The sequence below is a fragment of the Mesoplodon densirostris genome, chromosome 11 (assembly GCF_025265405.1).
Source record: "Mesoplodon densirostris isolate mMesDen1 chromosome 11, mMesDen1 primary haplotype, whole genome shotgun sequence".
Taxonomy (NCBI): domain Eukaryota; kingdom Metazoa; phylum Chordata; class Mammalia; order Artiodactyla; family Ziphiidae; genus Mesoplodon; species Mesoplodon densirostris.
Genome location: NC_082671.1, coordinates 20827510 through 20855036, shown reverse-complemented (window position 1 = coordinate 20855036; position 27527 = coordinate 20827510). Strand labels below are relative to the sequence as shown.

At 35.1% G+C, this 27527-nt stretch overlaps 1 protein-coding gene across 1 annotated transcript in view; it reads left to right on the top strand.

Annotated features, from left to right (window-relative positions):
* Positions 1 to 27527, top strand: part of SOX5 (SRY-box transcription factor 5) — a 739414-nt gene that overhangs the window by 504577 nt on the left and 207310 nt on the right. The window contains exon 5 of the mRNA XM_060112407.1: positions 19349 to 19435. Within this exon, the coding sequence (XP_059968390.1) occupies positions 19349 to 19435 (87 nt within the window). The remainder of the gene's footprint in view (positions 1 to 19348; positions 19436 to 27527) is intronic.

Sequence of the window (27527 nt, the reverse complement as noted above, 5' to 3'; positions counted from 1 at the left end):
TAATGTAGGTAAGAGGCTGGTGGGCTTAAAGGATTTGGTAGTAGCGCAGTAGAGAACTACCTAAATGAATTCAAATAGTGTGGAATAAACTTTTTTTTTTCCTATTATCCCGCCCCCAATGCTGTGAAATCTCACTGATCATTATTTTTTAGGCACTTTATGTGTCATAACAAAAACAGAAAGACTGAAATATGTATGAAAACAAAAGTTTCAATTAAACTCAAATCAAGTATTTTTTAAAGGTGTTGGTTTTTAGTTTTTATACAGCTTCCTTTGGCACATAACTCATCACCTGTTTTGAGATTTGGCTTTTTGTTGCTTTATAATTTTGAGGGTGCTGTGCTTCTAAGCTGAGCAATTTGCTGAGAAGAAAAGAGAGAGAAATAAATAAGCCAGGTTTTACATATAGGACTATGGACTAAAATAATAAATTGACACCTACTGTATAATAGGAAGGCCTGTTAGATTATATATCTACTTTAATATACTTCATACATTTTGGAAATATTCTTGTAAATAATGTAATCCTCTAATTAAACAAAGTAATTTCTCTCTTTTTCTTTGGTAGCTGCCTTGGAACAATGATGTTTTTTCTTTCTCTCTTTAGAAAAAGAACACTTTATTTTTAATTTCATAAACATATTTTTAAGTAGATAATGCACCGCTGTCAAGTAATAAAGATCCATTTTGATGCTTACAAATTTATTGCAGTGACTTAAAATTTTAGTTTATCAAATTTCTTGCAATAAATTATTTGCTTTCTGCAAATAAGATTGTAGGTAGCTACCACACTTGGAATGACTTACTTGGAATGCTTTTAATTTAACTGAAGATCTCAACTCCTATTATCGGAGCACATTAATTTTTGAGGGTAAAATATGTGTTTTTAATTTAGCATAATTTTAACAATGTTTTATCTGAATCATCTTCCTAGAATAATTACTAGATTTTTCCAAAGAGTTGAGGGCAGTGAAGCCTTTTTGAAACCTTCTTCACCATTCGTCCCAGTGTTCCCTTTGGATAGAAGATCTGATGTCCAACAACAGAGACCCTGTGGGGCTTAAACATCCTCTGGACCTTTTTGTGAGAACTGAGATTGCAGGTTCCTGGAGGGTTTCAGTTCCCTCAGGGAAAACTCTCAGAGGTATAAACACTTTCAAATTTCTGACATGTGGAACACAGACCTTTGTGGCTTTTGAAAGACCATTCCCAAGTTTATAAAAGCTTGCTCTCTGACCCCCAGGTCAGAAAATTGGGTGGTCTGTCATTTTACTGGATTCATCCATCCTTTCGTGATAAAATTCTGACCTATATCTTAGTTTTTTAACTGCTGATGTTTCATTGTACTTCACCAAAATCTCTAGGCTGTTTTAAATAAGCTTTTCCTTATCTTTTTTTATTTCATTCGTTTATATCCGTAACTCGTTAGGAAAGCATGGGATACACGTCATAGTATGGTGGACATCCCTTGAGCCCTTTCCACCCCCCACCCACTTTTTCTCCTCAGATACATTTCTAATGAGATAAATGAGTTCAAATTATATGTAAATATTATATATTAATTTTACTAATTGTATGTGTATGTGAAAGAGAAAGATTTAGGCGACATGTATTTCTATCTATCATTATTACAGACGTGAGAGTGAATGAAGTTTAGTGATGACCTCTGGATAGCTAAGCACAGGAGAAGGAGTACTGTTAACAGCTCTCTTTCCTACTCTTCTGTTTCTCCCTGTATATTTCATTATTATTTCAAAAGTTTATGTGTCAGTGTTTTTCTCTCAATTATTAGATTTAAGACATGATCTACGGATGTTACTGATCGATCTTTTTAAGAATATATTAATATAAAGACTAAGCAGGCAAAATGCTGCTATGCTATAGAAATCCATGTTAATTATATTCAAGGTATAGATTATTTTATTTTCTGCCATAACACCCTTTCCAGGATTTGTGATTTGTTGTCCTGCCATTTTTTTAAATTAATAATATTATCCCATTCATCCTTCTCTCATTTACCAAATTACTTGTAACATTATTCCACTGTTCTTCTCTGAACCTACCCCCTCAGTTCTCAACCACAGGAGGTTGCCCTTGTCATTTGGCTGACACCTCAGGAGTTTCTCTTTTCTCTTTGCCACTTACATAGACATATGTATCTCTCTTATATTATGTGTGTATTATATTACGTGGAAGAAGAGATATGTATTTCTAACATGTAGTCACATGATTCATGGTCCTTTATTAAATATTTTTAAACAAAAATTTTGTTCACAATACTTCAGTAATAACTCTTCATTTTCCCCATTGTTAATAAATAAAATATATATCAGTTCCTGGTAGTTCATTATTGCATTTTACTGTAGGTTTGTTTTTCATTTGAAATGCTACATTTCATTGAGCTGTAAAATAGAAAAGTATTGGAATATATTTGAATGTTTTTAGTTGATAATGTTTAAATTGTTACTCAAATGACATTTTGGTGTTAGTAAAATTTTTTACCTTTCCAAAAAGAATTTGATAGATTCTACTTCAAGTCTTATTCATTTGAAAAAAATTTTCAAGTTCCTGACGATTTAATAGAATGTTTTTATACATATTTTTATACCCTGATGAATGTTTACTCATAAAAAAATTACCTCAGGTCTTGGAAAAGTACAGATTCCTGTGACTCAGGAAGACATTAAGAGCCAGACTCTCCAGTGGCCCTGGAGTTGCATTTTAAAGAAGCTTCCCCATGACTAAGGACTCTAGGTGAATAGGGTCCGCTTTTGTTTTCCTCTTGTTAGTGTCCCCCCATACCTGGAAAAATGCATAGTACACACTATTTGTTGAATTAATCCATTCTACTATTCTTATATACTTACCTTTTAATTAATCTTTGTATTGCTAGCATGATTTAATTCGTATTATTTTCCTAATTACAGAAAAGATGATAAATTGACCCCATTTCTGGAAATTATTGCCAGTAGAATTTTTTACAGCAGGTTCAATTGATAAACAGAAGACTATTTTAGAACTCTTTATGGCAGTGCTATGATAGTAACATTTGGAAAAATATCTATTAGCACGTTTAATTACTATTCATTAATATAATGATTCAAGTAAGACATTGTTCTATTTACATTTTTCTTCAATAAATGAAACAATAGGAGAGCAACTCAGTGACACTCTAGCAATCTGAGTCAAAGGTTTAGTGTCTGATCACTGTTACTCTATACATCTAACAGTGTATGGTGTATTACAGGAGACGGTGAGTTTCTTGAAATTCAGAGACCATGTCTTAGTTACTCTCACAGGGCCACAGTTGTGGCTTGATAGATAACCGTTAGATAAAAGATTGAATAAATAGAGTATGAGGCCTCCTGATCTTGTGTGTGTGTGCCCTCGTGTGTGTGAATTTTGCAAAATAAAGAAAATGTAAGTATCCATATATGACATATATATTTTTAAAATTTATTTATTTATTTATTTTTGACTGTGTTGGGTCTTCGTTGCTGCGTGCAGGCTTTTCTCTAGTTGTGGCAAGAGGGGGCTAATCTTTGTGCGGAGCACAGGCTCTAGGCACATGGGCTTCAGTAGTTGTGGTGCATGGGCTTCAGTAGTCATGGTGCATGGGCATAGTTGTTCTGCGACATGTGAGATCTTCCCGGACCAGGGGTCGAACCCGTGTCCCCTGCATTGGCAGGTGGATTCTTAACCACTGTGCCACCAGGGAAGTACCCTATGACATATATTTTTAAAAGTAGTCTGCTGACTCAGTACATTATGTGCACTAAAAGCAAAGAGAATAGTTTTGTACATTCATTTAATTCAGAAATTAAAAGAATATACAAACAGACGGTACATGACTACCTTTATACCCAGTGCCTTTAACATTAAGAATGGTTAAGTTTCTGATAATATAAGAAAAATGAAAACAAAACTATGCTTTTCTCTTTTGCTATTTTTCCAGATTTTTTTCTTTTTTTCTTTGCTCCTTTTTATCTTCTTTCACTTGTTCCTTCTTTTTTTTTTAACATCTTTATTGGAGTATAATTGCTTTACAATGTTGTGTTAGTTTCTGCTTTATAGCAAAGTGAATCACCTATACATATACATATATCCCCATATCTCCTCCTTCTACATCTCCCTCCCACACTCCCTATCCCACCCCTCTAGGTGGTCACAGACCACTAAGCTGATCTCCCTGTGCTGTGCAGCTGCTTCCCACTAGCTATCTGTTTTACATTTGGTAGTGTATATATGTCCATGCCACTCTATCACTTCATCCCAGCTTACCCTTCCCCCTTCCTGTGTCCTCAAGTCCATTCTCTATGACTGTGTCTTTATTCCTGTCCTGCCCCTAGTTTCTTCAGAACCATTTTTTTTTTAGATTCCATATACATGTGTTAGCATATGGTATTTGTTTTCCACTTTCTGACTTACTTCACTCTGTATGACAGACACTTAAGTCCATCCACCTCACTACAAATAACTCAACTGCATTTCTTTTTATGGCTGAGTAATATTCCATTGTATATATGTGCCACATCTTCTTTATCCATTCATCTGTCTATGGACACTTAGGTTGCTTCCATGTCCTGGCTATTGTAAATAGAGCTACAGTGAACATTGTGGTACATGACTTTTTTTGAATTATGATTTTCTCAGGGTATATGCCCAGGAGTGGGATTGCTGAGTCACATGGTAGTTCTATTTTTAGTTTTTTAAGGAACCTCCATACTGTTATCCATAGTGACTGTATCAATTTACATTCCCAACAACAGTGCAAGAGGGTTCCCTTTTCTCCACACCCTCTCCAGCATTTATTATTTGTAAATTTTTTGATGATGGCTATTCTGACTGGTGTGAGGTGACACTTCATTGTAGTTTTGATTTGCATTCCTCTAATGATTAGTGATGCTGAGCATCCTTTCATGTGTTTGTTGGCAGTCTGTATATCTTCTTTGGAAAAATGTCTACTTAGGTCTTCTGCCCATTTTTGGATTGGGTGGTTTGTTTATTTGATATTGAGCTGCATGAGGTGCTTGTAAATTTTGGAGATTAATCCTTTGTCAATTACTTCATTTGCAAATATTTCCTCCCATGCTGAGGGTTGTCTTGTTTATGGTTTCCTTTGCTGTGCAAAAGCTTTTAAGTTTTATTAGGTCCCATTTGTTTACTTTTGTGTTTATTTCCATTCCTCTAGGAGGTGGGTCAGAAAGGATCTTGGTGTGATTTATGTCATAGAGTGTTCTGCCTATGTTTTCCTCTAAGAGTTGTACACTGCCTGGCCTTACTTTTAGAGCTTTAATCCATTTTGACTTTATTTTTGTGTATGGTGTTAGGGAGTGTTCTAATATCATTCTTTTACATGTAGCTGTCCAGTTTTCCCAGCACCACTTATTGAAGAAACTGTCATTTCTCCATTGTATATTCTTGCCTCCTTTATCAATAATAAGGTGACCATATGTGTGTCGGTTTATCTCTGGACTCTCTGTCCTGTTCCATTGATCTATATTTCTGTTTTTGTGCCAGTACCATACTGTCTTGATTACTGTAGCTTTGTAGTATAATCTGAAGTCTAGGAGCCTGATTCCTCCAACTCCGTTTTTCTTTCACAAATTGCTTTGGCTATTCGGGGTCTTTTGTGTTTCCATACAAATTGTGAAATTTTTTGTTCTAGTTCTGTGAAAAATGCCAGTGGTAGTTTGATAGGGATTGCATTCAATCTGTAGATTGCTTTGGGTAGTATAGTCATTTTCACAATGTTGATGCCTCCAATCCAAGAACATGGTATATCTCTCCATCTGTTTATATCATCTTTAATTTCTTTCATCAGTGTCTTATAGTTTTCTGCATACAGGTCTTTTGTCTCCTTAGGTAGGTTTATTCCTAGGTATTTTATGTTTTTTGTGGCAGTGGTAAATGGGAGTGTTTCCTTAATTTCTCCTTAAGATTTTTCATCATTAGTGTATAGGAATAAAAGAGATTTCTGTGCATTAATTTTGTATCCTGCTACGTTACCAAATTCATTGATTAGCTCTAGTAGTTTTCTGGTAGCATCTTTTTTTTTTTTTTTTTTTGCGCTATGCGGGCCTCTCACTGTTGTGGCCTCTCCCATTGTGGAGCACAGGCTCCGGACGTGCAGGCTCAGCGGCCATGGCTCACGGGCCTAGCTGTTCTGCAGCATGTGGGATCTTCCCAGACCAGGGCACAAACCTGCGTCCCCTGCATCGGCAGGCAGACTCTCAACCACTGCACCACCAGGGAAGCCCTGGTAGCATCTTTATGATTCTCTATGTATAGTATCATGTCATCTGCAAATAGTGACAGCTTTACTACTTCTTTAACGATTTGGCATCCTTTTATTTCTTTATCTTCTCTGATTGCTGTGGCTAAAACTTCCAAAACTATGTTGAATAATAGTGGTGAGAGTGGACACCCTTGTCTTGTCCCTGATCTTAGGGGAAATGGTTTCAGTTTTTCACCACTGAGAATGATGTTGGCTGTGGGTTTGTCATATATGGACTTTATTATGTTGAGATTAGGTCCCTGTATGCCTTCTTTCTGAAGGGTTTTTATCATAAATGGGTACTGAATTTTGTCAAATGCTTTTTCTGCATCTATTGAGATGATCACATGGTTTTTATTCTTCGGTTTGTTAATATGGTGTATCAATTTGATTGATTTGTGTATATTGAAGAATCCTTGCATTCCTGGGATAAACCCCACTTGATCATGGTGTATGATCCTTTTAATGTGCTGTTGGATTCTGTTTGCTGGTATTTTGTTGAGGATTTTTGTTCTGTGTTCATCAGTGATATTGGCCTGTAGTTTTCTTTCTTTGTGACATCTTTGTCTCGTTTTGGTACCAGGGTGATGGGGGCCTTGTAGAATGAGTTTGGGAGTGTTCCTCCCTCTGTTATATTTTGGAAGGTTTTGCGAAGGATAGGTGTTAGCTCTTCTCTAAATGTTTGATAGAATTTGCCTGTGAAGCCATCTGGTCCTGGGCTTTTGTTTTTTGGAAGATTTTTCATCACAGTCTCAATTTCAGTGCTTGTGATTGGTCTGTTCATATTTTCTATTTCTTCCTGATTCAGTCTCGGAAGGTTGTGCTTCTCTAAGAATTTGTCCATTTCTTCCAGGTTGTCTACTTTATTGGCATATAGTTGCTTGTAGTAATCTCTCATGATCCTTTGTATTTCTGCAGTGTCAGTTGTTACTTCTACTCTTTCATTTCTAATTCTATTGATTTGAGTCTTCTCCCTTTGTTTCTTGATGAGTCTGGCTAATGGTTTATCCATTTTGTTTATCTTCTCAAAGAACCAGCTTTTAGTTTTATTGATCTTTGCTATCGTTTCCTTCATTTCTTTCTGATCTGATCTTTATGATTTCTTTCCTTCTGCTAACTTTGGGGTTTTTTTGCTCTTCTTTCACTAATTGCTTTAGGTGTAAAGTTAGGTTGTTTACTGGAGATGTTTCTTGATTCTTGAGGTAGGATTTTATTACTATAAACTTCCCTCTTAGAAGTGCTTTTGCCGCATTCCATAGGTTTTGGGTCATCATGTTTTCATTGCTGTTGTTTCTAGGTATTTTTTGATTTCCTCATTGATTTCTTCAGTGATCTCTTGGTTATTTAGTAGTGTATTGTTTAGCCTCCATGTGTTTGTATGTTTCACAGATTTTTTTCTTGTAATTGGTATCTAGTCGCATAGTGTTGTGGTCAGAAAAGATACCTGATACGATTTCAATTTTCTTAAATTTACCAAGGCTTGATTTGTGACCCAAGATATGATCTATCCTGGAGGATGTTCCATGAACACTTGAGAAGGAAGTGTACTCTGTTGTTTTTGGGTGGAATGTCCTATAAATATCAATTAAGTCCATCTTGTTTAATATTTCATTTAAAGCTTGTGTTCCCTTATTTATTTTCATCTTGGATGATCTGTCCATTGGTGAAAGTGAGGTGTTAAAGTCCCCTACTATTATTGTGTTACTGTTGATTTCCCCTTTTATGGCTGTTAGCATTTGCCTTATGTATTCAGGTGCTCCTATGTTTGGTGCATAAATATTTACAATTGTTATATCTTCTTGGATTGATCCCTTGATCATTATGTAGTGTCCTTCTTTGTCTCTTGTAATAGTCTTTATTTTAAAGTCTATTTTGTCTGATATGAGAATTGCTGCTCCAGCTTTCTTTTGATTTCCATTTGCAGGGAAAATCTTTTTCTACCCCCTCACGTTCAGTCTGTATGTGTCCCGAGATCTGAAGTGGGTCTCTTGTAGACAGCATATATATGTATCTTGTTTTTGTGTCCCTTCAGCCTGTCTATGTCTTTTGGTTGGAGCATTTAATCTATTTAAGGTAGTCATCCATATGTATGTTCCTATTCCCATTTTCTTAATTGTTTTGCATTTGTTATTGTCGGTGTTTTCCTTCTCTTGTGTTTCCTGCCTAGAGAAGTTCCTTTAGCATTTGTTGTAGAGCTGGTTTGGTGGTGCCAAATTCTCTTAGCTTTTACTTGTCTGTAAAGGTTTCAATTTCTCCATCAAAGCTGAATGAGATCCTTGCTGGGTCGAGTAATCTTGGTTTTAGGTTTTTCCCTTTCATCACTTTAAATGTGGCCTGCCACTCCCTTCTGGCTTACAGGGTTTCTGCTGAAAGATCAGCTGTTAACCTTATGGAGATTCCCTTGTATGTTATTTGTTGTTTTTCCCTTCCTGCTTTTAATATGTTTTCTTTGTATGTAGTTTTTGATAGTTTGATTAATATGTGTCTTGGCATGTTTCTCCTTGGATTTATCCTGTATGGGACTCTCTACGCTTCCTGGACTTGACTATTTCCTTTCCCATATTAGGGAAGTTTTCATCTATAATCTCTTGAAATATTTTCTCAGTCCCCTTATTTTTCTCTTCTTCTTCTGGGACCCCTGTAATTCGAATGTTGGTGCATTTAATGTTTTCCCAGAGGTCTCTGAGACTGTCCTCATTTCTTATCATTCTTTTTTCCTTTATTCCACTCTATGGTAGTTAGTTCCACTATTTTACCTTCAAGGTCACTTATCTGTTGTTCTGCCTCAGTTATTCTGCTATTGATTCCTTCTGGAGAATTTTTAATTTCATTTATTGTGTTGTTCATCGTTGTTTGTTTGCTGTTTATTTCTTGTAGGTCCTTGTTAAATACTTCTTGTATTTTCTCCATTCTATTTCCAAGATTTTGGATCATCTTTACTCTAATTGCTCTGAATTCTTTTTCGGGTAGACTGCCTATTTCCTCTCCATTTGTTTGGTCTGGTGGGTTTTTACCTTGCTCCTTCATCTGCTATGTGTTTCTCTGTCTTCTCATTTTGCTTAACTTAACTGTGTTTGGGGTCTCCTTTTAACAGGCTGCAGGTTCTTAGTTCCTGTTGTTTTTGGTGTCTGCCCCGAGTGGCTAAGTTTGGTTCAGTGGGTTTTGTAGGCTTCCTGGTGGAGATGACTGGTGCCTGTGTTCTGGTGGATGAGGCTTGATCTTGTATTTCTGGTGGGGAGGATTGCATCCGGTGGTGTATTTTGGGGTGTCTGTGACCTTATTATGATTTTAAGCAGCCTCTCTGCTAATGGGTGGGGTTGTGTTCCTGTCCTGCTAGTTGTTTGGCATAAGATGTCCAGCACTATAGCTTGTTAGTCGTTGATTGGAGCTGGGTCTTAGTGTTGAGATGGAGATCTCTGGGAGAGCTTTTGCCATTTGATATTACTTGGAGCTGGGAGGTCTCTGCTGGACCAGTGTCCTGAACTCGGCTCTCCCACCTCAGAGGCACAGGCCGGACACCTGACCGGCTCACCAAGACCCTGTCAGCCACCCGGCTGTTGGGAAGTCTGAGGTCTTCTGCCAGCATTCAGTAGGTGTTCTGTAGGAGTTGTTCCACATGTAGATGTATTTCAGATGTATTTGTGGGGAGGAAGCTGATCTCCACATCTTACTCCTCTGACATCTTGAAGGTCTCCTCCACTTGTTCCTTTTCAAATGAAAATGCTTTTTGCACGTTGATTTTTTTTGCTGTTTTGTATATTGGGGGTTCACAGCAAGTCTTACCTTACACAACTTTGTTTCATTGTTGATTAGATTATATCTAAGCTTGTGAACATTAAATGCCATTTTGCAAATAAAACTATTGTATTTTCTCATCTAAAATTACTCTAAAAATGACACAATCCAAAATCCATGAAAGGTTATGAGAGACCAAATATAACAAGTTGTTAAGGCAGATGGACTACTTTGGTTGAGAAGGCTGTGTGCAAATTTAGATATAAGATTTTAAGGAAATCAAAGGATTTTTTCTTAATTTTAAAATCTGATGTTCTGTATTAGAACATAAAAATATAATTTGAGTTATAAGTAGCTTTTCACCTCAGCTGTTCGACTACCTGAATATCACAATTTCTGATTTATCATATGAATCATGTCAGTTTTTATTGTTCATATCTTTTCAGGCATCTGGCAAGCTGAGATTGTGATTTGTTTTCACATATGTTGTGATAGAGAAGATTCAGGATGTGTAGTGGTTTAGCATCAGGCTGTATGTGCTTTAATTCTCACTTCCAGTGGTAAAACATTCTGTCATATTTTTAAAGTATTGGAATTCTCATTCTAATGTATGTTAAGTGGTTTTCTATTTCTATACTTTTTGTATCTCCTTTATCATCTCTACCACCCACCTTCCCAATTATAAACAACAACAAAATTCTACAAATATGATCATTAATTTTTGTTTTCAGCTTAGTCTAGATATCTAATTAAATGGATGATTATCTGAATACAATCTTACAGTAGGATAATTGCTTCATTTATTATTCAAATACATATTTAGGTAATTCTTTTCTTAAATATATCAGTAGGTATATATAATATGCTTATATCTATGTTTCTTTACTAAACTGTGATATGGTTAAGCTATCTTAAACTTTTCCTGTTTGTTTATAAATTTGTCTTCTGAAATTAGGACTTCATTTGTCTTAAATATTCCTGATTCTCATATACCATTTGCTATAATTTAGTTCTTATGACTTGTCTTATATTTTTCTTTCTTCTTCTATCTCACATATATGCAGTTGAGAAATACTATTTCAAATAAAACATATGGAAAATAACAGATGTATTACAGTTGGTCTCTGAGAAAGTTGGCTATTTGCTGGATGAAATAGTCTTGAGAATCTTTTATTGGAAATATTTTAACTGTTATAAATTGACTATTAATTGATACCATCATGAACACCTTCCTCCCAATTTTCTGTCAAGTTGCCTTTGCTTTCCTATTGTACCCCTCTTGCCTTAGTAACCTTTTTGCTTCCTCCTACTCTCCACTCTCACCCCTCTAATTGTGACTAATGGCTAGAACCTAATACACATTTCACCACCCACACTTTGCTGACAACATAAATTATTTGGATAAAGATGGACAATATTCATTAGCTGTTGTGTGCACTTTACTGAAAGAGCCTTACACAGGAGTGCCACACTCTCCCATTTTTATTAAAAGTTAAAATGCTTTTCCTGTCTTGGGGATTGGGGTGAGTTAGCCATGATAGAGGACAGGGCTACAGTACTAATAAATAAAAATAATAAGTATTACCTCTGGTTGAGTGACCCTGGGAAAAGAGCACTACAAAGCTATTTGTTGTTCCCTTTCACTTGTCAACAGCACTGGCTTAAAAGCTTTAGCCATTGTTGAGGACCTAACAGAACCCTTGGAAAGTTAGAAAGACAACTGTCAAAAAAGAAACTCAGGCAAAGATTAGTTGAGTATTTTTGTATTTCTGTGCTGTTTTGGGACAATTCATATATTAGCCTAATGGAAGTGACAACAGTCTTTGTCCCTCTTACTACTACAGCTCTTTCAATGTCATCTTTATTGACATGAACCAACTGAAAAATTCATAGGAATGACAGATAAAACAGTGAAACTAAGGGTTATGAATCATTTTCATACAAATGTGTAGAGGTAGAACTATTACCCTTTGATGCGGCTTTTGATTTCTAGGTAGTTTTAGTGATGGGCAAAGTGAAGCATATGTATATACTTTTCATTTGGATTTTAACATAGATCTCTTGAGTTGTTGTATACTAAGTTGTAGTTGTAATGTTAGTCAACCTTTTTAAATGTTACTGTCTGCCCAGCACTGTCTTAAGCACTTTACATAAATTATTTCATTTAATTCTTTTGACAATAGTATAAGTATAGTTATTATCCCCTTTTATAGACGAGTAAATTGAAGCATAGAGAGGTTAAATTACTTGCCAAAGGTCACAAAATTAGTCATAGTAAGTGATGGAGTCATGTTGTATGACATTAAGTTTTTTTTTTTACATTTAGTAGCAAAACAGAGATTTTGTACATGAGAAAAAACCTCTTTGCAATTCCTTTCTGAAATGCTGCCCTCTAATTACTTATGTTATTTTTTTCTGGGATCTAATACTTAAAACAAGAAAAAAACAGAGTGTTTTAGTCTATGCAAGGAAATGCGATTGCTTTCTGAATGATGGAGTGGATAAAACTAGGAGAGTTTCATAAGTCTGTCTCTTAATGGATATTTTGTGTAGGAAATATAGAGCCATCTTCTGAGGAGAAAACCCAAGTTTATTGATATGTAGCAGTTAGAGCATATTGATTATGGTATATTTAATCATGTAATGAAAAAATATTCTTCTAAAATATGGTATAAGATTGGATATAATTGAACAGCTGTGTTAACAGTTATAGCCTGTACGTTGAGAAAATTTAAGCCTGTGGGTAATGATTTAGATATTGCAATATTCCGAAAACTGGTTGCACATTAAAAATTTCAAAACTTGAGTCAGCAGGCCAAAGAATTTTTTTTTCTCTTAACCAAGCTCTTATTAAATTTCAAGTGGAAACAAAGAACTATTTTGGCACTACTAAACGTAAAGTATTTCTAGAGCTTAATTCACTTCAAGGTGATTACATATAAAATGAGGCTTATTGAAATCCTAATGCTTTGGAATTTCAGATGTGTTTCTATTGTGTGTTGTGGTGTGTGTTATTTTTTAACATTTCCTAGAAGAACTTGATATTTCCAGTAGCAGACTAGCTGTAGTGCTTGGCTAATGAGTCTATTACAAGGCTTTCTGGTCTTCAGTGCCCAGATCCACTCCAGATATGTAGAAGTTTTTGTATTACTAACATTGCATTGTTTGATATTTGCCCCCAAATGTTGTCTAGACATGAAGCTATTGTCAGCATGAATTGAACTCTTACTGGTATGTGATTTCCAGATTTAACCCAACCTTCCCCTCAAAAATAATCTTATTATCAGTAATTGAGTAACTAAATAACAAGACTAATTAGCTTTTTGAAACAAACTATAGTTAGCCAAATGTACTAACTAACATTTATAACTAACTATTCTATATTTTCATGGGAGCCATCAAGTGAAAGCTTCCAAGGGGAGAATATTGAATTAACAGTACCTAATTCTAACAGATGTTCACCACCCAGACCACCTATCATCTAATTATTGTCTAAAACTAGATGAGGTGAATAAAACTGGACTAACATTTTATTTTTGAAAAGTTTGACTCTTTATTAAAAGAACTTATTGTGGTGCGTGGTATATGGAGAAGAATACTAAACTAGGAGTTAGGCTTCAAGTGCTGTCTTCATCATTAATTAGATTTATTATCTTAGTCAAGTTTTAACCTTAAGTTAGATTTTCAGTCTGTAAAATGAAGAGTTTGTTCTAGTCTAGTTGTTACCCAACTTGTATTGAGCAAAACAGTCATCTCCCAACACTAGTTTCCTTGGTCAAATATTTAAGTAATACTATGTAATCCATAACTCACTTAAAGATTGACAGTCTGTTAACACATAAAGTGATCTAAATCTTGTAAAAAAAAGGAATGTAAATTTGTTTAATGTTAATTACATTTACATGACAGTGGAATGCTTATTTTATTTGTTTGCTTTAGTTTTACTTGTAACCAAGCAATTTATGTTGGTTGGTTACAAGTAAACCAACCAACATAAATTTATGTCCAGTATATGTTTTAGTAAATTAGTTTTGTGGAATGCTTATCTAAATGTTATCTAAAGCTCCTTCCAGGTTTAAAATGCTGATCCTATGATATGAATAATCGACATATGCTTTTACTTCTTGACTTTGAAGGAGGTATTAGTGTATTTTTGACGTTCAGCCATATTGTTGTTCCTTCCAAAAGACAACCTTCATCCCTCAATGTGCACCCTATCACATGTCAGGAATAACACAGCTTAGTTTAAGCCACAAAATTAAAGTATAAACAGTGGTAGATTTGGTATGACCTAACTCCTGGGACTTTGTTTAAAAAGTCACATATTATACATACGTATTTTTTGCTTGTTTGATTTTTTCAATGAGCTCTGCCACTGCAGCTCAAGGGAGATTAAGGAAAAAAAAAAAACCTACATAAACACAAAGCAAAAACCTGAGCTTGTGTGTAAAGCTACTGCACTGGAGCGAATGTGGTTTAATTCTTGGCACTGGGAGCTTGTTGGAGAATTACAATATGTTGGCATGAGTCTCTGGGTTGGGTCTCATTGTTCCAGATGAGGGAGTCAGTCTTAAGGGTGTTTGGCACTGAAGGGGAAAAGGAGTGAGAGTTATAGGGAATGAGCAGGCCCTAAAGAGGCAGGATGCTGTTGTAACAATGGCTGGCACAGTTAGGGGGGCCGTTCACTGGTGGGGATTGCCATAGGCATTGATGTGAAGAACCATATGTGAGTAAAAGAGGCAAGGGTAAGAAGGGAAAAGCAAGCAAACATATCAAAAGGGTCCTGATGGCAGAAAGAGACAAAAGTAATCCAGTGAGAGTCATCTTACTGTTAATGGATTGACTGATAAGGATAGCTTTCATTTCTCTCTAATTTATCTTACAGCTTATTTCTTAATATTTATTTTATTTTCTCTTTAAAAATATATATGTACACACAAAAAAAATTAGTGGATTATAACCACCTTTTGGGGCTTCCCTGGTGGTGCAGTGGTTGAGAGTCTGCCTGCTGATGCAGGGGACACGGGTTCGTGCCCTGGTCCAGGAAGATCCCACATGCCGCAGAGCGGCTAGGTCCGTGAGCCATGGCCACTGAGCCTGCGCGTCCGGAGCCTGTGCTCCGCAACGGGAGAGGCCACAACAGTGAGAGGCCTGCGTACCGCAAAAAAAAAAAAAAAAAAAAAAAAGTGTGTGTGTGTGTATATATATATATATATATATATATATATATATATATATATATATGCATTTACCTTACCCCTAAAAAGACAGATTCTCTAATTAAGAGGCCGTGGTTTTGTATTCCATCTGTTCTACTTTCTGGCTAGGTGATGCTGGGCCTTGGTTTTCTTTCTGAGCCTCAGTTTTCTCATCTGCACAATGGATATAATGATAATATACAACATTGACAAATTATTGTATCTGACAGCATTCTGTAAACTGAAATGCCATGCAAATAATAATAACTAATATTATCTGTCATGCTTATTTTAATATAGAGAGCTCTAGCTTTAATTTTAATGATAATCATGATACTCCAATGCTTGGGAGAAGTAAATCTCAGGAGACTCTTTAAAGTGTTTAAAGTAAAACTATGACACTTCTTAACATGAAATAATGAATAATCCAGAATTTGAACATTTGGGAATAACTGTATGTCCAGAAACATACCATACTCACAGTTTAAAATACAATTCTACATGTATTTATTTTCAATCACGTCTTAGAAAGTGGAATATTTAATAGATAACTACTGTCTCTTTTACTCCATAAGCACTGAAGTAGTAGTTACATAATTGTGTCAGATTTCACTTTAATCATATTCACACATTAATGAACAAGTATATTATAAATATTGAGATTTTGCCATTTGATCTTTCACGGTTTTAATCATTTATATTCTATTGGATCTTTACGATTTTCAGAGAAATTCAGTCATTGGTACATGTCCATTTACTGTGATCATTATTGTGAGATCATTTCATACCACTTCTTCATGAACTACCAGTGGAAATAAATTCAAACAGTAGCAGTTGTAGAATATTGAACATGAATTTGCTTAAAGCTCTTTGTTTTACAGTAATTCAGACAGAGAGGTGAAGTAGGTGAAAAGATATGCTTTTGGTCCCCCTGAGCTAGTGTTAAAGTTCTGGTGAGAATCCATATTGTTTGACTTATAGCCCAATAGTCCTTCCACCTTATGAATACATTTTCATTTCAATGCATATATCTGCTATATGGTCATAGGTTTTCCTTAAATCATCCAAAATTCTAAAGTTCAAAGTCATATAGTGGGACTACATCCTGAACATATTGAAAATTGTAAGGAATCTTGGCTTTTAATCTCATCATGCTGCCCATAGGTACATGTTACCCTGGGATATTCAATTTATCCTTTCAAATGTTTACTTCGTCCATCCACTGGAGTTAATAACAACAGTTTTTCTGATTGTCCATGGCTGTTTTGCAGGTGAAATGCAGTAATGTGTGTGTACTAAAAAGAGCAAAGGCTTTGGGATCCAGTAAGTTGAACTTAGCTCCGTATTGGGCAAGTCGCAATATTTCTCAAAGCTTTGGTGTCTTAATGGTGAAACAGATGTACCAATATCTAATTCAGGAGATTATTATGAGAAGTTTGAGATACCACATGTAAAGGACCTGGTACACTGTTTCTCACTTAACCCTCAAAATGGCAGCTATCATTATCGTCATCAACAAGAGACTTAGGAATTTGTAGGGAAAAAAATAAACCTTAGTCCAAGACTCAGCTCTGCCCATTACATATGGTGAAACCTCAAATAAATCCTTTTCTTCCTTTGGTTTTTTTCTTAACCTGAAAGGTGGATATAATAACACAATCTGAGTCTTCAGATTTTTGCTTTGATTAAATGAGAGAATACAGGTAAAAGCATCTAGCATAGTTCCTGGCACACAGGCTGTTCAATAAACGTTTATTGAATCTGAGTTTAAAGTATATACCTCATCCAAATTGCAAGTATTATTGTCTTTATTCATCCACAGGCATGACAACCCAGAGTTAGATATATTTCTGATTTTACATCTTGCAAATTACTTGGTCTTAAAGAAGTTATTCATTTTTTTCTGTAGTGTATGTTAAAAGTCAGGTACTTGAAAACACTGGCTTTGTATGAGAGCCTCCTATCTTTATGCAAGTTAATAAAGAGGCCAGGAATGTTGTGCAGGTTTCAGAAATCTGGCGGCTGTTTCTTTAACTCTGCAACTTAGACAGAAGACTTCTGTTTCTTTATGAGCACACTACAGTGAATATTTTGTCTAGCTGCAGGGGAAAAGCTTTGTCATGGACTTTGCAGACAATAGCCTTAAAAGTAAAATGGTCTGCTTTTGGTGCCGGGAGGTTCAGGGCCCTATTGTTAGTGCACAATGGATTTCTATTGCTGCATTCCTGCTTTGCAAGGTTTGTTAGCTTATAATGACTGACGGTACTCTACTGCAAATACCATATTGGTTGGACCCTGTTTACATGCTACTCAAGAATTTTTGTAGAGTGCTGGAAAAAAGAAACAGTGGTATTTGTTTGACCTACTCTGATAAGGTTTAAAAAATGACTTCACTCACCACGTGTTTACTGCGAATGTAGAAACATTGGCTATCCCTGCAGAAGTATTTTAAAGTTACTTTTAAAGCCTCAGTGAACAGAAATATTGATTACAGTAAGAAGAGATTTAATGCATTTTATTACTCAGAATTGTCATTACCATTTTCAAAACAGTGTGGCATAGAAATAGGGATATTTTAAGAAAAAGTAAAATCTTTAGGAACTTTTATCCTTAAATGTGAAAAAATAGAAAGATATATTTTGTTACAAAGGGAAAAAGAACATTTCACACATTCCATGTAAATGTGCACACAGTAGTTGTGGGGTGTGTTTGTGTGTGTGTGTGTGTGTACATGTACACACTATACATACAGGCTATGTGAAGAAGTAATCATTCAGAGCTTTTCACTATTTTATTTTCCCCAAGTTTTTGACATCTGAAAAAGAAGCAATCCACGCTGCCACAGTTTTTCCAAAGAAAATTTCACCTCCCATTCGTTGAAGACTCCACACAGGCTTTGTGACTCTGATAGCTGAAGTCTTTAAGATGAGGGCCTGAGAAAAGTAGACAGCATTAGCCAAGATGATGCTGAAGACGCTTTAAAATGCATTTTATTGTGGGGAAAATTAACACGTTTCTAATAATCTTAGGGTCTCTAGGCCAGGCTGTCCCTTTGATAAGTTAACATGTACTCCCTTTATGCTCCTAGTAGGGGGTAAACAAATGTCTGAACAAACACAAATACGCATAAACACCAATGTGGAGAATGGCAGTGTGTGTCTTCGATCTAGATAATAAGTGTGGGTATTGTCATTTAGATGGAGCATACTGGGACACTTATCTTTTAGCACACACCATTTTCTAACTGAATGCAGGGCTAATCGTGGGATTGAAAGCCATTGTAATTGTGTACCCATCTAAATGCTGACAAGAATATACAATTACATTATTTGGAACTGAGTTTAATGTTTCGGAGTTTTATTAGCATTTATATTTACTTATACATTAAAATTCAACACAAAAGGAGAGATCAAAACCATGTGACATATAGAAACAAATGTCAGAATACCACATAACCCTGCTCTCTAAAACCTGTGTGTCCTGTCTTAATACAGGGCATTTTAAAAGAGTGTGATACAAATCTGAAATAAGCAAATAATAAGTTTCCATTATAGACATTACTTACTTGTCTAGATTCTGCAATCTTTGTAAAGCTTCTTTGACACCAGCTCTTTTTTATATGTTCAGGGTACTGGCAAATCTTTCCACAGTGTGCTAACCACCACACGATGTTAAACACATATTATGAAGTGGATGTAATTGTAAACACACAGAGGGACATAATTACATGTAGCAGATTTAAGAGCTAATTCTTTGCCTTTTTTTTACTCTGCATTTTATCAACATAATTATTTTTTGACTGCAGACTAACACCCTGAAATTGACAAGCATCCATTATAGCAGGAATTCGTTCACCAAATTGGAAAACAATGAACTGCAGGTTTATATGTACCCATTGTCATAAAGAATTAGTACGGCTTTGTTCCACAAGAGGAAAAAGCTAATGATTTTGAAACAGCAGGTGACAAAACACATTCTTTTTTTCCTCCCCTGTTATCAGTTTGTTGATGAAGTCATTATGAACTGGGACCAGGGTAGGGATGGCCTTATTTTTAGCAGATAGACTTTTAATGAGCTTCATTATAAAGATAGTCACGTTGATTTGCTTACCTGTTTTTTTTTTTTTTTCTTTACTTAGAAACCCCCAGTATTGAAAAGCTACTATCAAAGGACTGGAAAGACAAGCTTCTTGCAATGGGATCAGGGAACTTTGGTGAAATAAAAGGTAATATGTTTGCAATTATTTTGATCTAAAATGTTCCGAAATGAATCTGATATTTACAAATATTAGTGGTGATAAAGTACTTCTGCCCCCATGCACTCTGTCTTTGGTGTTTCTTCTTTCTAGCTTGAAAAGGGATGTACAATGGTTCTTATTTTCTCTCTGTGCCTTATAATAGTATGTTTTTTTAACAGAATAACCCCACTATATCTTTTTTTTTTTTTTTTTTTTTTTTTTTTTTTTTTTGCGGTATGCGGGCCTCTCACTGTTGTGACCTCCCCCGTCGCGGAGCACAGGCTCCGGACGCGCAGGCTCCGGACACGCAGGCTCAGTGGCCATGGCTCACGGGCCCAGCCGCTCCGCGGCATATGGGATCCTCCCAGACCGGGGCACGAACCCGTATCCCCTGTATCGGCAGGCGGACTCTCAACCACTTGCGCCACCAGGGAGGCCCCCCACTATATCTTTAACCGTCTTTGATTTTCATCTTTTTAAAAAATTTTAAATGACTTACTTTATAAGTACAAATGTATCTACAGCAGGGTTAAAAACTGTATGAGATGATTTTATACATTCTACATATTAGAAGTATGAATATATGTAATCTCCACTTAAAACCAGGAGTGACAAAGGGAGAAGGTTTAATTCCTCATATAAAAATAAAATCAAGTGATGCTTTCAATTAATTAAAAAGTGTGTTTTCTCAGAGCATAGCAGGCAATCTATGGTCTTCTATTTGTTGCCAATAGGACACTTTTGAATCTGAGTTCTAAAGGATTAATTTTAAGGAAAAACTACTTATTAATATTAATATATTTTGTTATGTATTACTCTGTATATTTTTGATAGAAGCTGAATATATATTTTAAATATCACCAGATTTATATTGATATACATTTAGAAATATGTGTGTAAATAACTTTTTTGCATATGTGTGTATGTGCAAGTGTTCTCCCACTGAGAGGCAATCATCTCTCTTAAGGCTTTACTACATCAGAGCATCCTGGAGAAGGGCAAAGCACAAATCAGTCTTCTCATATGTTTGACTTACATGATGTCAATATCTCTGTTTGGGAAACTTCCATAAAATGTTTGATTGAGTGTCTCACTTTTCATCCATATATTTGGAGTTTTTACATATATTCAGGCTATGATTAGGTGTGAATGGGTGGTGAGAGAATGAATTCCTGCTAATCAGCAAATTAAGTAACCAGAACCTATAATGGAATGAAATTCAAACAAGTAATAATTAATATCCCTTAAAGAGCTTGAAGACAAAGTTTAAAGAGAACAGAAAAGTTTCATTTTCTGAAGCAGCAAGTCCTCTATTTTGTTGGATTTTAACCCATTTGCACCTGAGATGCAGGATGTATTCTCCAAGATCCTTTATTCTCCTGTGACCTGGGTAATAACTGAGAGCAGAGCAGAGAAGACCGCCTGTTCCAAGCCTTGTGATCTCATTCCATTGGAGGACAAACATTTTTCCCTCCCTCCTTTTCCTCACAAGTCTAACTTAAAAGCAGCAACAGCAGTGATGATAAGCTTAGAGGAAAGAAGCTCAGCTGTCCTTTCAGGCTTGCCTGTGGGGTTAGTTCAGGAAGCTGCAGTACAGTCACAAAAGAAGTTTCTGTCTTTAATTTTGAGTTTTTTAAGCTTCACATTCAGAGCACAAGTTTAGTTATTGTTCTCTGGTTCTGTTCAAAAAAGCTGTTTTCTGATGCATTTTAAAAGCAACTGTAGATCTTTCTTCTGTTGGGGGCATGGTTATTAGGTGCTCGGATCAGGTTTGGCAGAAAACTGGAGGAAAAAAGCGCTGGGTTACTTTTCCTATTGACTGCCCGTGACAGTTGCAATTACTATCCATTGTTCATAGGTGGCTCAAAAGTGGAGAGGCTACAATAGTGTGTTGCCCTCTGGGGGGAAATGAATTTGACTTAATGGTTCTTAGGGGGGTCAGACCCTATGATTATGTGCTGCCCAGGAATGTGGTTTTCATACCACCTCAGACGAAGTTAGTCAAGAACAATAGCCCAGCTGTTTGGCCTCTGTTTTTTTATGAGGCAGATAAAGGTGTAAGTCTCATGTATGCGTAGACTGTTTTCAGTCAGGGTAGGGAAGGATAAGCATGACCTTTTCTTTAATCTGAAAATATGAACTTATTCACTTATTAGATAATTTATTACTGATAATTCAGAGCAATGTATCTGAGTAGAACCTTTGTATATATTAGGATGTTTACAGCCTTTACAGTATTTACTGAGTCTTCTTGTGGATTGAAACTCTCCTTCATTTTCACTGGTCAGTTTTCACTTAACATTTAATTAGTTCCAGGAAACATGAGTGAGTGAATGAATGCGTGTGTGTGTGTGTGTGTCCATTCTTGAATATCTAAGACCACAGCCAAGTGAGGGCAGAGCTCAGTTCCTAAGTGCTGGCTTCAAGTTGCTGTGAGTGAATTACTTTCAGCGCATTTGGACAAAGATTAAACTTACAACTTGGCAAAATTCAAAGAAGTGTTTCTTACTATTACTATTTAAAAAGTGAAAATGAAAATGATAAACTTTTTAAAAAAAAGAGGAGAAATAAATAGCATTTGGTCTGGATAGTTTAGTTGTCAATAAAGAGTTGTCATACGCACTTAAAGTCAATCTCATTTTTCAAGAAACAGTGTGAGTTAGGAAAGGTCACCCATTTCTGAAAGCATAAAATTATTTTTCATGTTAGATTAGAATTTAGACCATTTTATGGTCTGGTACTTTGGAAATGTGAAGTAATTAGGTTTTAAAGAAACATTAGAAACAATTCTCTAAAAAAACACACAAAAAAGTACACTGGATTCAGTTTTCCAGAACAAAAGAGTTTGACTAAAAAGGTCTACCGATAGCAAACAGTCAATATATATTATAAACTGATTAGATGACTACAGAAATAATTTATTTCTTCTTCTCTAATCAGCCGTATAGTGTAACTGGCCATTTACAGAGGTTTCTTTGCCCTTATCTATAGTAGAAGCACCGAGTAATGGTTGTGTGAAAGATGAAGAAATACATTTTATAGCCTCATAGTTACTGAAAAGGGAAAAAACAGTGCCTGCACTCCAGTTGGCAGCCGGTAGCATCACACATTGTTTCAGCTAGCATGAAATTCCATTACACTGAAGGTCATTGCATTGGCACTTCACCTGAGGACAGTATCTGGGGATCCATGGCAGCTTTGACTAATCTAAACAGATCGTCTGTTTTTCAACAAAGCCATTGCAAAATGTGTATTTTACTGACTTAAATTTATTTGTAAAATTATAACAAAAATATCTTCATGCAAAATTCTCTTAAAATATTTCTATTTTGTTCAGGTTATAAAAGCAGGGCATTGTTTGCGAGGTTTTCTGACTAGGTCACTCAGAAAAGCCTAGATCAGTTTCTCTACCTGCCTTGTTTGAAGAATTCTTCAGAGCCTTGTTTCTTTCCCATTGGTATCCCAGGTAGACCCTTCTCACCCTGCTCAGAATGCGTTAATTTAGGCCAGTAAAGTGTTATATCTGGTATTAAGGAAAATGCCAGTTGTAGTCGGTATAATAAAAAATTGGCTTTTTTTGAAAGCTATAATTTTGTTCCTTCTAGAAGATGGGACATAAAGGCAAACACCAAACAGCTCTAGAATGCCAATAATGGATTCAAGTAAATAATCCATTCCACAATACTATGGTCTTTCAGAACTCATGAATTAAAGTCATGCTATGTAGATTCAACACGAGGATTAAAGTAGATCCTCTCTTAGGTGACATAACATTTTGAGATGAAAGAGATATGTAGATTTAGTATATAGCTTGAAAGAGATGATTCTGTTTAAATAACATTAGACGATTTGAAAATAAGCAGGCTTGGAAAAGGAATCAGGTCCCAGGTAATAATAGTAAGAGGTACGCTTGGATTTTTATAAATTTAAAACACGGAAACTAAAATTTCAGCATTTAGATATGTAAGGGTTTGTATAAATTTGAAAGCTGTTTTAAACCCATTCTTTTAAAAGTCCAGTAACTATTTAAGAAACACATGGTTTGCTAATTACCTTGTGACTCTTTCATTTGTGCATAAAATCTATCTATCTATCTATATATATATATATCTTCACATTTTTTCAGAGGGGTTGGAAATGTTGATTATTTTCTGAGGGAACTGTTGTATCTGGAATTTGTTTAACATAAGAGTCAACCATAAGGAAGGTACATAACATATAGTCATTTACTTCTAAATAAAGTAAATGTTTAATGTTTTTAATCTACTAAGCTTGTTTTATAGTTCCTTGTAGTTGCTTATGAGTAATGTTTTCACTTTTTGTAAAAACTATTTCATAAGAACTGAAGAAAGACTACTGAGGCACAGAATATAAATTTTTAAAATAAGTTTGGCAGTGTCTATAAAAGCAGAAAGCAATTTTATGTTTTCTGCAAATCAGTTACTTGCTTTGTCTTAGGAAGCCAGAGTCCTTATGCCAGTGTATAAACACAGCAAGCGATGGGAAGAGAACAATCAGCCACTGGCTCTCATTGATTTGTATATTGATAATCCAGTTCACCAGTTAAGAAGTTATATATACCTTTTACAGCAGGCACTTAATAATGCATATTTTAAGCAGATACACTTGCATATTTAATCTAGGGTTTATATTTGAAAATAAAAATATTCTCTCCTCAACATTTTTCTCATTTAAAAATACATTCACTCATTTAACAAGTATTCATCTGTCCGAGGGTTGTGAAGATTCTAAAATTAAAATAATTATAAAACCATTGTTTTTTTCTTGTAGATGTGGACTCCAAAGCTTACGCTATCCTGATCATTGGATAATATAATTTACCTAAAACCTTTTCCTCTTTTAAATTAACATTTCTCTTACTAGGGAAACCTGATGTAGTTAAAAAGATTTGGTGTCTTGTTGCCCTGATTCTCTCAAAGACTTGTGGAAATGAGGTTACCTCTTTTGGTTTATTTCCTCATCCCCTCATTTAAAAACAGTTGCATTGATTACATGCCTGTTTATGTACAGCCACTTTGTTAACATCTTTTACAAAATTATTGTAACAGAGTCATTTTATTCCTATTTTATGTAGGAAGAAATTGAGTCTCAGAGAGAGAGATTAATTATCCAAAACCACGTACTTTAGTTGTGACAGGGTCAAGATGTGATTCTAATTCTGTCTGCCTTCAAAGCCTGTGCTCTTTACATGATGCTTCGTAGTCCGTCTTAGTAAAGTTGGAATGGGTGATCTCTAAAATCCTTTAAAACATGAAAACATATTCAGACCCACCACAGCTAGATGAAGAGTCCCTCTGAGATGCACCCATCATTAGCCTGCCTCCATGGTGAACTTTCCTTGTAGACTGTCTAGCTTACTGTAGGCCCAAAGTTTGGAACCCAGTATGTATTTGATGAATGGATGACCAAGATATGCCATGTTTTGAGATGGCTATTATTGACTACATTCCAGTCTCTAAATGCAGTAAATTGAATGTGATATTAAAAACAAAACAAAACAAAACTGTTTTTTACATTTTAAATACAATACCCAAGTAATCGGATGGAATAATCTTGGGAAAAGGTTATAAAATTACAATCTCCATTAAAAGGTAGACGTTTATAGTAAGAAATTATATAGAACCATACTTTTTAAAAAAGGTAAGAACGACCCTTGCTTTCACTGTACAAATGACAATGCATACATCTTGTTCATAATGTCCCAGAAACAAAATATCCAGCCATGGGGTAACAATGGTAAAGACCATAGCTACTTTTCAAGTGTTCCATTTCATTCTGATAGTCGCCCTTAAAACTGATAGCTTTCACGGGAATTTCCTGGCAGTCCAGTGGTTAAGACTTGGTGCTTTCACTGCCGGGGAACTCCCACAAGTCAAGCGGTGCAGCCAAAAAAAAAAAAAAAAAAAATCCTGATAGCTTTCCATAGTACATATATTTTAAAATCCAAGCCAAAGTCCACCTTTTACGATATTGAAGCAAAAAGAATTAAACTATTTTTTCAAAATAAATTACAAAAATCTGAAAGAAGGTAAGAATATTTATCATATTAGCAGTGTACACTAGAATATCAATTTATACTGTCATGTAATACATGATAGCATTCCTTATGTAATTTTAATAGATTCCAACTTCTAAGAGTATCTATATTGCAGTAGAGGATATATAACTAAATTTTATCAAAGTTTGATTGCATTCGTTGTCAATGAAAAAGACCAATGCACAGATGTTTGTAAGTTAGATAACTTAAATATTCCTTTGATGAAATAGAATAATGCCATTCATACCTTCTGATGAGGGGGTCTGACTTTTACTCTAGTTGGATAAGACTGCCATTAAAAAAAGCTTTAGTTGTAAATTTAGAATAACTTAAGTTTGTTTCTATTCATTATATTTTCAATTCATTCAACAAATACTGCTATCTGTCTTGCCATGTGCTATGTTCTGGAGATGTAATGGTGGCAAATGGAGTAGACAGATTTCTGCCCTTCTGGAGCTTACACTCTAATAGAGGCACTTTCTTTTCTTTTTTTTTTTTTCCAATTTTATTTTATTATTATTATTATTTTACATCTTTATTGTAGTATAATTGCTTTACATTGGTTTGTTAGTTGCTACTGTATAACAAAGTGAATCAGCTATATGTATACATATATCCCCATATCCCCTCCCTCTTGCGTCTCCCTCCCACCCTCCCTATCCCACCCACCTAGGTGGTCACAAAGCACCGAGCTGATCTCCCTGTGTTATGCGGCTGCTTGAGGCACTTTCATTAGGCAGAATTTTTAAAGGCAACATAACAATGACTTTTGGATCCTTCAGGTGGATTACCAGTTGAAAGCAACAACATTTCCATAAAAAAAATTAAACCAAGTCGAGTCCTGTCCAAATTATAACACTGATAATCTAAGGAACACCAACAATAAAAGAAAAAAAAAACATCCTGGCCAAGATTGACTGTTGCTTTGAATTAAATGTGTGGTAATTTTTTTGAGGGAAGAAACATAATCTCTAGTTTACTTTCAGCATCAAAATTCTAGGACTTTTTCTTTCCTGAATGACTCTTCCTTCCTTTTACTTTTCCTTTAGTTATATCAAAACTCCCAGAAATTTACTGTGATTTTGATTGTAACTTCAAGCCATATATCTATTGCATTTTGGTAGAATAGAACAATATTGGGGAAATATAAGCTTCCAAAGATTTTTTCTTGTTATTTCAAATGCATTTGAAGGCATCCTTAAGTAATCCTAATAAGGGTTATTTATCTATTTGCATAGAATCATACATTATCACTCAATTAAGGACTTCTCTCTCATGTTAAGAAGTGTATTTAATTCATTTAATAAAAGGTTATGGAGTGCCTACTATGTGCTAGGCATTACTCTGGGGACATAGTATTAAACAAAAAAAGCTAGAATTCTGCTATCATGGAGTTTATACTCTACTGGGAGATTCAATAAATAAATAACTACATCAATAATGATACAACATATGATGCTAACTACTATAATCTTGGATTTAACTGTAATCTTGGGTGGCCATAATGTGATCAGTTAGTTTTCCAACTACATTTCATTATTTCATGAGAGCATAAATTTATATTCTCAAACTTGAATATTTTTTCTGCTAGCTATATTCTATTTTTGAAGAAAGCTTCTGAGTGGCATATGAGAAAACAGTCTAAAACTTGATTAACTAATAGAGTTTTCCTTTTTAAATGTAGAATTCCTTAATTCTGATTCTTCAAGATTCTCTTTTTAAGAAAAGAAGAATCGTATCACTGATAATAATACCCTTGATCTCTTAATAATTGTGGTTATTAAATTTTCATGTTTTGTCTTGCCTCTTTGATTAAAAAAAACTACTTAGGGCCAAGAACTGTGCTTTAAGCCTCTTTTTATTTCCATCAAACCCCAGCTTAGAACATTAAGAATAATAAATGCTCAGCCAACAGTTTTTTATTTACTTATAAAATAAAAGGGGGAAAACAGCTACAGATCATTACTCATCATAAATAAAACCAATCAAAATATTTGTTCATCCTGATATTTTGTAATGAGT